This window comes from Cylas formicarius, unplaced genomic scaffold, assembly GCF_029955315.1.
Source record: "Cylas formicarius isolate icCylForm1 unplaced genomic scaffold, icCylForm1.1 PGA_scaffold_4__25_contigs__length_36172078, whole genome shotgun sequence".
NCBI lineage: Eukaryota > Metazoa > Arthropoda > Insecta > Coleoptera > Brentidae > Cylas > Cylas formicarius.
In genome coordinates, this window is record NW_026844334.1 from 1,460,997 (window position 1) to 1,476,424 (window position 15,428).

At 35.4% G+C, this 15,428-nt stretch overlaps 1 protein-coding gene across 1 annotated transcript in view; it reads right to left on the reverse strand.

Moving 5' to 3' along the window:
• The window catches only part of LOC132701359 (uncharacterized), a 165,480-nt gene that overhangs the window by 18,255 nt on the left and 131,797 nt on the right, over positions 1-15,428 (reverse strand). The window contains exon 16 of the mRNA XM_060669196.1: positions 12,455-12,643. Within this exon, the coding sequence (XP_060525179.1) occupies positions 12,455-12,643 (189 nt within the window). The remainder of the gene's footprint in view (positions 1-12,454; positions 12,644-15,428) is intronic.

The window sequence follows — 15,428 nt, forward strand, 5'->3', positions numbered from 1 at the left end:
AATTACGGCTTACTTACGATTGACAGCGATTTAAATAGCGACGACAAAAGCGAGACGATATCCCTGGCCATAATTCACGGCATTTTTTCTTCTGGCAAATTTCATCGAACGGAGGAAAAAAACACAATTTTTGTAATGTTCACAACGCGATAGAAGACGAACTGGAACAAGAAATTAATTGCGGCCGTTACTAGTCAGCCAAACGATATCGTGGCAACTGGTGTTTGTCGAAGGCCCTAAATCGCGCGGGTATCGTCGAAAGTTTCGACTGCACCGTTGCCGATTCGTCGTTAAAAATCCTAAAAACCGCGACAAAAAAAAGTTTCTCCAAATTTGAAAAAAAAAATTCGAAAGTTTACGCGCTTATCAACGAAACTGATTTTCTCTGAACATTTGGCTCCTTTTAAGCAGTCCACGAGACACATATGAAGCGTCGTTACCTAATGAAGCTTGCTGAAACTGGTGGGGGGTCGGGAAGTATTTAAAAAAAAAAAATAAAAACCAAGTTTACAAGTGAAGTGAAGACCAGAAGTACCTTTATTCTCGATGATTTTTTGAAAATGTACAGGTTGCACCGGTTATTTCAAAAAATCTGAAAACTGGATTCCCTATATAATGTGTTTCAGGTGTCATTTTTTTTTACATAACCATATAGCCCGTATGGACAGCTAAAACTTATTTAACGCATTCACATATTGTACAGGGTATTCGGAATATTCTTTGCTATATTCAAAAATGTAATGAACGTGTCAAATTTCGCAGAAAAGTAGAAGTCGTCCATACCGACTCAAAAAACTCAAAAAATCGAGCACAATCAAACCCCACCAAGTATTTTTTTTTTAAATATTGAAATTTTTTTTGGGGAAAACTATTAGCTCAATTGACAAAATCCTTTCACCAGGAAATGCGGGAGATCCGGTACTTTAACTCTCATTCCAGGCGTTTTTTCCATTATATACAGTGTTTTTGAAGTATAGACAAACTTGAAAAAGACCCTGAAAATTGTTCTTCTCGCAAAATTCGTCAAAAACATGGCCAATTGGTTTAAACAGTATTGTGGGCTACATCGAGAGCTACAATTTTTGTATTTACGAGATATTTAAAAAAATGTCATGCCTTAGACCTGATGACTATTACTACATGGTTTCAGAAAACAAGTGTTTTATCGAAAACTATTTAACCTATTGAAAAAATTCATATACCGAAAAACATGGAAGATCTAGGACTATAACTTTTATTATGGGCATTTTTTGGATTATGTACAGGGTGTGTCGATTACGAAAAAAAAAAAGCTGAAAATTGCCGTTTTCGTGGGTAAATGATTAGCCGTAAATGAAAAACCATGAGACATGGGATAATTGGGTTTAAACAGTATCCAAAATTGTCTCGAGAGAGAGTTTCATGTTTCGTCTATTATACAGGGTGCGCGAGATATTTATCAAAATTACATCGATTTTACGGAAGTTCTATAGTGGTCTTAGGGAGGGTTTAACAGTAGTTGCGAAAAAGCTTTTGTAGGACGAGAAGTTTTGACTTTCGGCGCTTGATTAACGAGATAATGTTGCGGCTTTTGGGCACTGGAGACTCGTATCAAAGTCTAACGTACTTTTTTAAAGTTTCTAAACAACTGATATCCCCAATGGATGGAAAGTTCTAATATTCGTGCAGATTGATACCAAAAGGCCTTACAAATAACCTTAACTCCAGTGGTTTATCTGTTAGAAAGCGAGTAGCCAAAAGCAAACCAGTGAGTTCGGCAACGTCGCGATCAGACGTCACTATAGAACGCGAAACAGCTGGTCCCGGTAGGGCCAGGTGCTTTGAACGCGTGTTAAGGTGCCACGAAAAATCTCGGTCTTCATCTGCCGTTTGTGCCGACGCGACAGGAGCTTTGTCAAAAATATTAACCATAAAGCGGTTTGGTTGAAAACCGGTAAAACATATGAAATTAAATCGATTGCCGAAACGGAAGCCTTTCATTTCCGAATTGTCATTTTGATGGACCGCATATACAGGGTGTCTCGCACAAAAGCCACTATCTCGAAAGGAATTTTTGTAACTATACGGGAGGTTACAAAAAGAAGGCTAAAATAATGAGACTTCTTTCGTTTTAATGCTTCACTGTCGATATACATATTTATTAATATTTCCGGTGAATTTTGAGATATATCTTACAGTACAGTGTCTGTGTGTTTGAAAACAAATTTCTATTGACAGCCATTTTTTTCTGACGTACGTCTATGGACGATTCACGGTTTATAGGGCGCTTTTTGATGTTATCAAAATAATTTGGCACAAAATATAATAACATTTTTGTTTAATTATTTTAATCAAAATAAGACAGGATGTTTTTTGTTTTGTTTTCATAAAGCGAAAGGTGCTAAAACGGCTTTTTTTTTAATTTTCTTTCAGTTATGTGTTAATCGGCCTGGATAGGCTTTTTTAAGTGGAATCTAGTGGCGGAATCAGTTTTCCATACCTTTTAATAATCTTATTACGGTTGTTATTAGCGCATACATAACCATATACCATATAGGCAAAAACAAAGCCTATATCATTAATTTTATTATTTAATTTTAATTATAATGTACAACATTTATTTCAATAATTAAATTCGTATTGACAAAAGTAAAAAAGATAAAAAATATTCAAAATCATCCCGTATCTAAGAATCCAAAATACATATGGTGTTTTTATTTGTAAAGTCTGTTCATAGATATAAGAAAATGACGAACTGATACGAATTAAGGAAAGACCCGAGCAAGCTGTAAGAATGAAATATGGCCGAACAGGTCCGTACTTTGCTTAGAATTTAATTATTTGGGGTTTTGTTAGGAAAGATACTAAACAATATTTATTTATTTATTTATGTGTTTATGTTTAAATCTAAAATAAAATTACAAATTATTTTTGTTACCTACTAAAATTACTTAAAATTATTCACATAATATATCAGTATCACTATCGCTGTCATCGCCTGTTCTAATTATTATTTGTTCTATATTATTTGCAATATGGATATACGATTGTTCTGCTTTTTCTATATGTTTAACGGAATTTGCTCAACTTTGTGGAGGGATGTTAAAAACTTCGGTTTCTATAAGTTTGACAAAATTGGAGGTTTCCACGGGGAAAAAGATTGTTACGACGAATGGCAGATTTCAGTTGGTGCCAAACATGTTCAATGGGATTAAATATACAGTAGTAAGGTGGCCTTAAAACTGTATGCCCTAGATAGAAGAACCTCAACAACTTTTTGGTATAATCTTCGTGAAAATAAATGTCGTTATTATACATGTAGTTTTGGATTGTTGCTTTTGTGTCACACGAGGAAGGGGTTTTAGTCAACTGTCTGCTGTGATAACTTGCATTGTCCATTACAATTACGCTATTAGGAGGAATGTTTGGAACTAGTTTGTTTTTAAACCAACTTTCAAATAAATCAGCGGTGGTGTCTTCATGGTAATCCAGAGAAGAATCTTTAATATTTTTCGCAGACAGAGAAAGTCCACAGCATGCAAAGTAGTTATTCTGTTACCTCTTTTTGTTGGAGCGTTTGTTTTACACTTATCAGTTGAATCAACCCAACCCTTTTCCGGGGTGTCATAAGTGTCGAACCAGGTTTCATCCAACTAAATAATTGGCCTTTGTTGTTCTCTGTAAATCCTATTTTTTTCTAGATATTCCAGTCGCCATTTCTGAATTCTAAAAGAATCCATTAAAACTTGCCTTTGGTCAATTTTTTTAAGTCTGAAACCCATGAGTTGGAAGTGTATCCATAAGGTAGTTCTGCCACATTTAACACCGGTTTCAGCTTTTTTAAGTCTCCTAATTAAGACATCTAATGTAGGCACGCTTTGTTCCTCGTAAAACTGGTAAATTTTAAGCCGTATTATATCTTGATCACTTTCATCTACACTCGAGAAAATGTCAGCATCGCATAAGAATTTAAGTTCCGAAACTTTAGGTAATAATCTTGTTGCATTGTATGTTAATGACCACCCTTGGGTAATCCCATTCAAAAACAATTGGTCACTTTCTTATATTTATGAACAGACCATACCACATTTCGGTCCAAGAAAAAAACAGCCACAAAACCATCAAACATTATTAAAATATGATGAGTTCTTAGAAGACGGAATCTATATCCAGAACAAAATACAACACATAATAATAACTCTCATTTTCTTTAAACACATATACAGGGTGTTCCAAAAAAAAAACAAGTTTAGTTTCTATATCAAATTTTTGTGAGCGTCAATTTAGTTTTCGGCTTATCGATAAGCATAATGGACTTACAAAAAGAAAGGAAAAATGTTCAAAATCACTGCGTAATGAATTCAAGATGGCTACGACATTTCTGTTTTTACCACATTTCGTTTCACAGAAAACCTTCCACAAAACTATCAAAAATGGGAGATACGGGATAAATCTACATCCAGAATAAAACACTATTTAATTTTTAAGAGATAGTTGACAAATTAATAAAAAAAAAGACAAAAACGTCCTCTGTCTCTCTGACGCTCCAAAATTGAAAACTGTGTTTTCCGCAGTTTTTTTACATTTTAAATACAAGTTTGGTTTTTATATCAGTTCAGTTCAGTTCAGTTCAGTTTTCGGTTTTTCGATAAGCAAATTCGAATTACAAAAAGTGAATTAAAAAAAAAAGCAAAAAATGTAAAAGTAAGTAAAGTAAAATAGTAACTAAAATTTTATTTTATTACGTTTCCATGGTTTTCGATAAGCATAAACAAATTACAAAGAATGAATTAAAAAAAAAAAGAAAAAGTGTTCAAAATCACCGCGTGACTATGAACCCATTTCGTTTCATACCCTCCGTAGTCCAAAACCGCGTTTTCCCGTTTTGTTTTTTTTTTTAGTTTTCGGTTAAATTGCATTCGGAACCACGCCGTATTCGTACTAATAACCGAAACCGTCAATAGGCCTGGGGTAATGCAAAATTGATTCGCATATATCCAATCTCGCGAAATGAAAACATCGTTCCCACTGCAACTATGCGAAGGTTAATGTAAATGTGTCGGTGTAGATTTTATTTTATTGTATTTTGGAATGTTTGACGCACCGCTCGTCGAATGATGACCCATAAAAATGTAATTGAATCAACATATTCCAGTAGGAGCACTTGTGTACAGTGACGTAATCAAAAATCGTCCGTATGTCTTAGCTAACCAGTAATGAATTAAAACTAGATAAAGACGTCATTCTAGTCCAAGAGACCGATTTGGACGAGGTGTTTCACACACTATAAAATTGGAAACATCGTACAATTTGAACGTATAAAGGTCTGGCCTCACATGAACGAGACGAGCACGTGACGGCTGTCGCACGAAACTCGCATGATGTTTATTTTTTAGTAATTCCACAGGTCTAAACGCAAAACGTCTAAACAACAAAATCAAAAAAACCACTGCAAAAAAGTTATATGAAACATGCCAGAAAAACAACAGGAAAATGTATAAGAAAGATACAAAGAAAAAAATACCATTCTGTTTTTTTTCTCTATGCCTGATATTTTTCATCGAATTTTTCTATTTTCGAAGAAGAAGAATCCCAAGGAATTGAAAATATTGTGGAAGATGAGAGAACTATCCCAAACACTTCAAATCAAGAAGTAAACGTGTCCCATAGTAATGTCAATTTATCACAGAGAGTCCATCGTTACAAGAGAAAAAATCTGAGAATGCTAACCAACGTCTACCTCCGTCTGAACCGCCTCATCATGTTGATGATTTCTTACAGACTAAATCGCTTACTCTCAAAAGGTTAATGAAAGAGAAATTGTACTATCTGGATCAGCTCCATCTTCACGATAACTTGGACTCACCTCGAGAGTATTCTTTCAAACCTCATTCAGCGCCGTCTTCGCAATCAACCCAGCCCTGTGATCGAGATAACTTAGCGGCACCTTCAGAAGGATATTGTCTCACACCTCTTCCGAGCACAGGTTAACGCGTGTGTTGGTTTGACTGTTTTTTTTAGAACAAACCTTTCCAGTTCTATCTCAACATAAGTAGTTAAGTTAGCTGAATTTTTATTTTTGTATTTTTTGAGGTTAAGTAAATAAATTTAAATTTGTATTTTTTGTATAAAATCAATGCATTTTTTACATATTATATAGATTGTTGAATAAGTAAATTTTCTATTATCTTTGAATTGAAGATCTCCAAAACGTCTCTTCTTTTTTACTTATATGACTTTGTAGTGTTTCAAAAAGTTCATGAAATGTGGCTTGGTTCATTCGGAAATATTAAAAAAAAAAAATCTCTTATCGTCCATGAAATGTGTCTGCATCTGCTTTTCCAGGTGTTCTGTACCCATATTTTTCTTTTTCAATAATTTCACTGCACTAATATACTCTAGAGAAAATGTTTAATGCACTGTCGATACATTGGCCATAACAAATTTGGAGTCTACACGCAAGTCGTACGTAACCCGGAACAGTACGGGCTTATGTCTCTGAAACGAGTCCCGTGCGAGTCTCGTTCTAACTATCAACACGCAAACCTCTCGTACGCGTCCTGAATATGTGTGGCCAAACCTTTTTTTGAGTTTATTTTCCTTGGAAATTTCCTTTTTATTGATGATCCTCTTCTACATCTTTTCTTCCTGTTTCTTCTAATATAGTTCCCGGAAGTTACTCACTGCCATTTGTCTTTTTCTGTTCTTTCCTTATTCTGTCTACTTAACTGACATTTGTTTTCTTCCGTATATTTTGTTCGTTCGTATAAATACGCCACTGAACTAAAATTGAACTGAGGTGGCTTTTGATTGATGAAAATCCATTTAACAAAATAAATAAGAACTAAAAGTTCAGATTTTCACGAAATTATATGACAATTGTTTCGACAACACCATGTCTTTATCAAATGTGTACATACCAAAATTGGTGAATTATTAGATCGCTTAATAGTATCTTTAGATCAAAATTATTTTGAATTTAATGGACAGGTTTACATCTCTAAGAAAGGTTTGATTATGGGAAACCCACTTGGTCCTTTGTTAGCCGAGATTTTTATGGATAATTTGAAAAATATCATACTTGTAAGTAAGTTTTTTATGGTGGTATAGATACGTGGATGATATCTTTGGTTGCTTTGTTGGAACGGGCAGACAATTCAATTTTTTTAAATTTCACTACCGAGATTGAGCAGGATAACTCTATTAATTTTTTAGACTTAACTATTACGAAAAAGCATACATAACAGCTCAAATCACCCTTATACACACAAAATGCAAAATCCATGAACTGTTTTCTCACAATTTCGGACGTTTTCTTCGTATTGCTTCGCTTGTTAATTAGAGTGTTTTATCGGGAAAAACCTATTTCTGAACTGGACAGAACAAAATCGTCAAGGATTCGATTTTTGAGAAACATTTAGTGATTAAAAGTAACCCACTTTTTTGGATTCAGATGAAACATTATTAGGGCATTTTTTAAGGCAAATGCAGTGGCGCACTCATTTTTCTGCAGTTCTGTGAAGGACATTTTATACAGGGTGCATGCACAATTAAATTACATCGATTTTTCGAAACTTCCATAGTGGTTACCACACGGAAACCGCGAACTTGCCCCGCCTAGTGACGATTTTTCGAAAGTCCCCTACTGATTAAAGTTTTTCAACATGCAAGAACATAATATGAATAAATAAAACCTTATTGTCTATTGTTTAAGCATATTAACAAATATACAATATACCAAGTACCTACGTAACTGAAGAACATCCGTATGGTTTACAATGAGCCTTCTGGACAACCAGATACTGATGAAACCCTAATTTGAAACCAAGAAAATTAACGAAATTAAAAATTAAAGCTATATGAAAAGAAAAAGGAAGAAGAAAAAAAAGTGAAATACGAGTGAAAGAATTAGTTTAGTGAAACGTATTTACTGCTTAAGTGATATTTGTCCGGGTTATCGAACTCGCACTGTATCGACACTCAACGAAACCGCACTGTATCCGAATATCGACTAGACGTAGAAAATCGAAACGAGTGTCATCTCTCTTTCCGTTTTACGTGTACTAATTTAAAGATGGCGAATGTGCTCGGTTGTGCACGCCGTGCGTTTTATTTATCGGCGACTCGCTGCCGCGTTTGGCTTCCGATTACGATAACGAACAGGCCGGCGGGAGGGCGGCGATCGGGGGGAACTTTAGGATCGTTTTAAAATAGAATTTAAAGTTTGCGAGGTTTTTTTTGTCTTTTTTTTTATTTGGCGGAAATTTTGTGAGCGCTACACCATGGCGTATGAGATAGATATTTATTTAGTTCAATAACGAACTTGCCCATTTTTTGTATTTTGCTAAAATGCGTGTTTGTATATAAAATCACATTATATCTAACATGAACAATAATAATAATAATAATAATAATAATAATAATAATAATAATAATAATAATAATAATAATAATAATAATAATAATCGTCTTTAACGACCATCGCAACCTGTCAAAGTAACAGCAACATAATTTTTTAAAAGTGGAATGATTAAATTATTGTACTATTACGACACTTGACATCATGATTTTGAGTTCTATTTTCATAATTTTTATATTTATTATTTTTATTTTTATAGTTCAATAGGGAACTTTTTTTATTTTAAAATGCGCCGATTGTATATGAAAATACATTATACCAAATATGAACCCTTAAATCGCAATACTTATTTCGCAAAAAATACAATAGCAAAATGCGTGGCAGCCTGTGTCACGTCACACCGCAGGAAAGTATAACGGCCATTTCAAGCAATCGTCATTGATTTCTTACCAAATTTGCATCGTTAGGCTCAGCTTTTAAGTGTGGAATGGTAAATGTTTGTATTTATTATAGAAACTAATTGCATTAATGAAACATTTTTAATTTTAATTTTAAAAAATGTCTTGTTCTTTAATATTTTTGACCTAATATTTTTGGGACATTTTTATCCATTTGCTTCGTGGGTATTGTAGTAAAGTTATGTGAATTATAAGTAAGTATTAGTCGACTGAGGTACTCAGAGATGTCTTCAGTGTAATAGGCAACCGTCTTTTGGACATTATAAATACTTCACTTTCTACCGGAGTATTTCCGCACGAGTGGAAGACATCAACTGTGATTCCAGTTCCAGAGGTTTAAGGTACAAATCAGCATGGATAATTTAGACCGATAAACACTGTTGAGGTTTATGAAAAAATATTGCATTCTGGGTGAGTCTGTGATAGTTAATATATGTGACAATTTCCTGAAAGCTGGAAAAGCTGGGCATACGAGGCTCAGTTTTAAATTGGTTCAGATCTTATTTATATAACAGAACCCAAAAAGTTAGATTTAAAAATAGTGTCGATACAATGTACGGAGTGCCGCAAGGAACTGTACTGGGGTCTCTATTATTCCTATTGTATATTAATGACATAGTTAAAGTAATTAACGATAGCAAAATCGAATTATTCGCAGGTGATACAATGTTATATATGGTTGGAAGTGGCATAGATGAAACGTAGTATTAACAGTGATTTGAACCGAATACAAATGGTTATATAAACACTTAATACTAACTAACTAACTAAACTTAATATTAACACGTCAAAGTCTAAATTTTGTATTTTTTGAAGAAAAAAAAATTGAAATAAGTAATGAATAAAATAAGTAAGAAAATAAAGTACCTTGGAGTCATGTTAGACTCAGAACTAACGCTACGACCGCATGCCGATTATGTAATGAGAAAATTTTCAAAAAAGTAGGATTTATATGTAGAATAGGCTGTTTCCATGTACACCAAATACCTTTTATATAACAGCATTGCGGCACCTCACCAATCTCAAATTTTGAGGGATAGAGCATTAAGATCGATCTTAAAGTGTAACAGATACACTCCCGTAAACCTAATGTCAAATGTTGTTAATGTCATGACGGTTTAACAAGGAATTATTTATAATGCAAATACTTTTATTAACAGCGTGCATAGGTGCTATACGAGAAACCGCAACGATTTTATTTTAGTAGATAGGTATCGCTCCAACTAAATGACCTCCGAAAGTAACTATCAACTATCAAATACCTTGAAAAATTGTGATAATTTCAGTAACTTTAAAACTATGTTGAGGGAGTATGTGATGTCTAGTATAAATCATTTATAATTTAGCCTGTATGTTGATTTTTGATTATAGTTATGTTGTTTGTTGGTATTGTTTGTTCATGCATTTTGTAAAACTTTGTAAACAATTGTTTTTGTATGTAGCATCCCAAGCCAATAAATAAATATTATTTTTATGATTATTATTTTACCAATATTGTAATTTTCCGGTAATTGTACAAAACCCATCAAATTTAAAAAATATAAATAGCATCGGTAAATATTTTTTTACATGAATCATGTAAAGCTACAAGTGAAATGTAAATTTAGCGTGACTTTTGCTGGCATCACGTAAACAATGATTTTTGTTGGGTATCGTTGGGATTGCCATGAGTGCAACGGCTGTATCATCAAATCCAATATAATGCAAAATTGGCCCTATGCGAATATTGACTGGAAATATGACAAAACGTTATGGAAATTTAATTGTTTTTTGCTTATAGGTCTCAAATTATTGTTGTTGTAGCGTTCTATTGCTAATTGGGAAAGCAAGTAAAATACGAGGTGTGCTCAAAAAGTAAGGTGACTTTTGTAATTGTTTGTTTGTTGTTATGTTGGTCCCTAACGTATGTTTACAGTTTCAGCCAGTTTGTAAGTTTACTTTTTTTTTTCGTGAGCCAGAAGCGTTAGAAGTGTTTTGTGTGCTTGGCGATTTTTTGCTGTTAAAAAAATGGAACAAAGAATTTGCATAAGATTTTTGTGCAAAAAATGGAATGCAGTCTTGCAAAACACTTGAAATCTTGACAAAGGCAATATTTTATTTATTATTTTTATTATATATTTATTTTTTATTATTTTATTTATTATATATTTGTTATATAACCGGTGCCCTTAACCACACTCGCCGAAACAGTATAAAAAAAGACGGTAGAAAAAAATCCATTTTTTCAAAACACCTTACCGACTGGTGCGGCGTTTTACCGCCACCGCCCCGTTAACTCGACGATTACGCGGACAAAAGCCGAAACGATATACTTCGAGACACACCATACGTCACTATACTGCCTCTTCCGTAGCTCTCGGCGTGTGGCTTCGACGCCGATATACGGGGTGATTTAAAAAAACTATGCGATTTTTTTTTTGCTCACTTAAAACGGGGATTTTTTTCTCCCTAGATGGCGTTCGAGTCTGTCCGGTCCTACACGAATATAATTAACAATTGATCGGGCGTCCAAAATACAATGATGGCGGCCGTTCGATACACGTTACGCTCGCGTCCCGCCGGTTGTGTTCTTTGTTTCGGTTCAAACTCCGCGCAGGGACGGGGAGTTGTGGGGGGGGGGAGTTTGGGGGGAAACCTGTCTGGAAAATGTAGAATGCATTTCCCGACCGCTGCCTCGCCGTAGAGAAGCGCTTTCCCTATTTTTGACATCACGTCCATTAAAAGCGTGCCTACGTCCGACGTTGGTTCCGAAAAAAAGAAGAAGAAAAAAAAAAAAAGGGCGACGCGCATTGTTCTCGTAAAAAATTCGTTATTTTAAATTAGGTCCATTAAGATGCTAAGATCTTAATAAGTAAGACACCGAAGGAAAATGGTTAAATACAAATAGTGTTTGACATTAAATATATTTATAATAAATATTTAGAAAAATTCTAATTCTTCCCTCGATTTTGAGATTTTTGTCATTATATGGCATACGAAATTTTAAGTAGTTTTTCAGAAAAATGAACTTTTCCATTTTTTTTGCGGAAAACAGGTCTACTTTCAAAAGCCGCGTCTTAAAGGGTAATTCTCATTTGTTGAACTGAGGTGGCTTTTACTTGATGAAGATCTTTTCTCTGGATGCGAGATGTCAGCATCTCGCATCCAGAATGAGAAAAAACGTTGGCACAACTGTATTATATCTGGGGGATTCGTTTGAAGGGAACAACATCATTTTTAATGAATCAATGATATGATAAAACTTAAAAGTTACCATACTTTTCAAGCAACCCTCATAGATAAAGGTATTCATATAAACCTATATGAATATAGGTTGAAATGTTGCAAAAAAAACGTCCTTTTTTATTTTAACGCCACGAACGCCACTGGTTGAACAACAAGTTTATCCATGTTATAAATTCTTTTTTATTTATAAAATAATTTTTTAAAAATAGGAGAAAACCTTTCAACGTATTTGTCGCTTCTGAATACTTTTGAAATCAGCAAAAATACACCGAGAATCCTATTTAAATAAAATTAAATAGTTTCCAATCACTTGTTGACGCTAACAGCGAAAAGGCGTTGAAAAAAAAACGGGATACGAGGGTGATCTGAAAAGTGGTCGCACCGTACGTAGAAAACACCCCGTATGTTATATAAGACGATGAATAAAGCTTACCTTGAGTTTATCAATAAGAATCTGATTAATAAGTTCGGAATGGGGGCGGTTGTTGGGGCCGGGGGCGGCGCCCGAGCGATGGGGCGGCCGACGGCGGACCGCCGGGGGGCTATCGTCGCCCGGGGGGCCGTCCGTGTCGTGGGACTCGCTGCTGTCGCCGCCCGTGGTCCCTCCGTAACAACCGGGCATCTGGAACGATAACGTCAAAGATCGCCATATGATTATTATTATTATTACCATTATTTTAATAATTCGGCGGCATGGCGAGAATAAACGAAAAAAAACTAAACGGGCTTAAAAGAAAATTAATAAAATAAAAATTAAATACCAATTGAAAATAATGAACGACTAATTAATACTTCGCACCGAAACGAAAAGAAACGTCCGTCGACTGTTTCTTTTCGAAAATGTCGCCGCAAAACTTGCAAATTAAATTTTTAATTTTTAAATTGAAACGATATAATTGAGGATCGGTCGAGTTCGATTTCGTTCGAATTAAAAGAAAAAAAAACGCGCTTTTCGACGATTCGAGCGAAGTGCGGGGGGTGGAGGGGGCAGTCGAGGGGGCATCGAGTGAACAACGAGGCGTGTTTTCTCTTGCGCCCCCCATTAGGTTTTGCGGAACGCCGACGAAAGGTCCTTTTAACTCGAGCAAGCTTAATTGAATTTTAGTTTGGCCGGCGTTTCGTGGCGGTCGTCGCCATTAAACGACTAAAAAAAACTGTAATTATATTGTCGGAAAGATACGATTTTAAAGTACAAGCTACATCGACTGACATCGCATTGAAACGCAGATTGGAAAGGTTAACTTGTGTAGTTTGTACACTCGCAACTAACGTGCCAATGTACAACAATGTACAACAACTGTTTGGTCATATTTACATATTTAACAAACACGCCATTATTAATGATATTGAAATGGCCAAAAAGAAACTAAACGCGTCGATCGCCTTAGCTGTATTTAAGCGGTAAGCGCGACCATCGGTGATACGATACGAGATACGAACGATTAGTTTGTACACTCGCAAAATAGTTTGTATACTCGTAACTAACATGCCAGTGCACAAACCAACAACTGTTGGGTCGTATTTACGTATTTAACAATCGCACATTTACTAACGACACCGAAATGGTGAAAGAGGACCCCCGTAGCTATAACTTAGAGGTTAACGCGACAGTCGGTGCGGGTGTACAGAGTGACCGGATACGAATGCAAAGTCTTTGAGATTGGCGATAAAAAAATATTACCAAGGCGGCCGTATTGGAATCCAGATACGGACGGTTAGTTTGTATACTCGCACGTTAGCTTGTACACTCGCAACTAACGTGGACAAAGTAAGTTAAATAACTCGCAACTAACCTGCCAATGTACAAACTAACAACTTATTTATTTTATTTTTATTTATTTCGTATTTACGTATTTAACAAAGCCCACTTATTAACGACATCGAAATAGTGAAAGAGGACCTCCGTAGCTGTAATTTAGAGGTTAACGCGACAGTCGGTGCGAGTGTACAGAGTGATTGGATAGGAATGCAAAGTCTTAGAGACGGACGATAAAAAACTGAGTTCAATTTTTTTTGGAAAAGAATGTAGTTTATGCGATTTGCATTTTGTATTCTCAATGTACGCTCGGCAGGGTTACAGCATAAAATTACACCAGGCAATTTGCGAGTGGACATATTGCGAGCGAGGTTGCAGTATATATATGACGAGGTGGAAACCAGATAAATCTTATTTCTTATTTTTCCCCCTACCAATAATGTGACAATGTGACTACGACCCCTGGCGGATATTCTAAAAACATAAAAATCATTTAAAACATTTTTTCTTGTCCACTTTAGTTTTTTCATCTCAAGTCTTTAATGGTTACAGTCGGTAAGTTGCGAGTGTACATGCTATGCGCGAGTAAATACTTGCCTTTCTATGAGGAAATATGAGAAAACACAAGGTTACTTACAATTTTTTCTATGGGGAGAAGATTATCCGAATTCTCGTATTTTCCCCCTCCACATATATACACTGTGCAAGTTGCGAGTGTACACTTGTGTACGAACGAGACGTTCCGGTCGGGTTATTCGTCGCCGAACTTCGTCTTTGCGAATATTATACCTTTTCAGCGATTTTCTTTTCTAAAGCACCGCGGGAGATTAAATTCCCGAACTCGCGATCGAACGTAGGTAAAGTACACGTAAACTTGCTTGACACTTTAACGTCCCCAGATGAGCTTTTCGCAAATATCCCGTTCCGGAATAAGATGTTGGGCATCTCCAAAAATAAGCGCGTCTCTCTTAGGTTCGAGTTCCCGATTAGAACGGTGGTAACGAGACCGGATAATTGGGTGGGGGAAATCCGGAGCGAGTTCTTTGAAACTACACGCTTAATTAAGCCGCAGACAAATTTGCAACAGCATAATGCGATAAATCGAATGTTAAGGCAGATCTGAGAGCCTGGTTTCGTTGTCATTTCAGTGCCTCCGCCCCCTCACCCATACATACTATTTGGAATTTTATAAACTTTGTTCCTTTGTATTTGTTTTCACCCTTGGATGGTCAACTCGAGATTTTTATTAGCGAAAAAAAGATCTGAACACTTTGAGGACGTGGTTAATCAACAAAGGGGAGGAGTCACGGGGCGGGACTTCAAAGAAAACTACGCCCATATAAGAAGGCTTGGACAATACGACGCGTTGCGTCGTGTGTTGACCACGCCCAAAACTAACAAAGGGTAATAGATAACAAATAGTAATTTGTTCATTGTTTCAGCTACACTGTGCAGTAGCTAGGTCAGCATTTATAATAAAACTAAGTAACAATTCAATAAAAGAAACACTAATAATTTAAGATGTAGGAAACAAAGATATACAATAGTTTTTTTTTTGCACTTTGTTTTGCATTTGTTTTCACATTCGTGGTCTTAAATTAATAAGTAACTGAAATCAATAATCCACTTTATTTTTCAGTTTTCGAAAAGG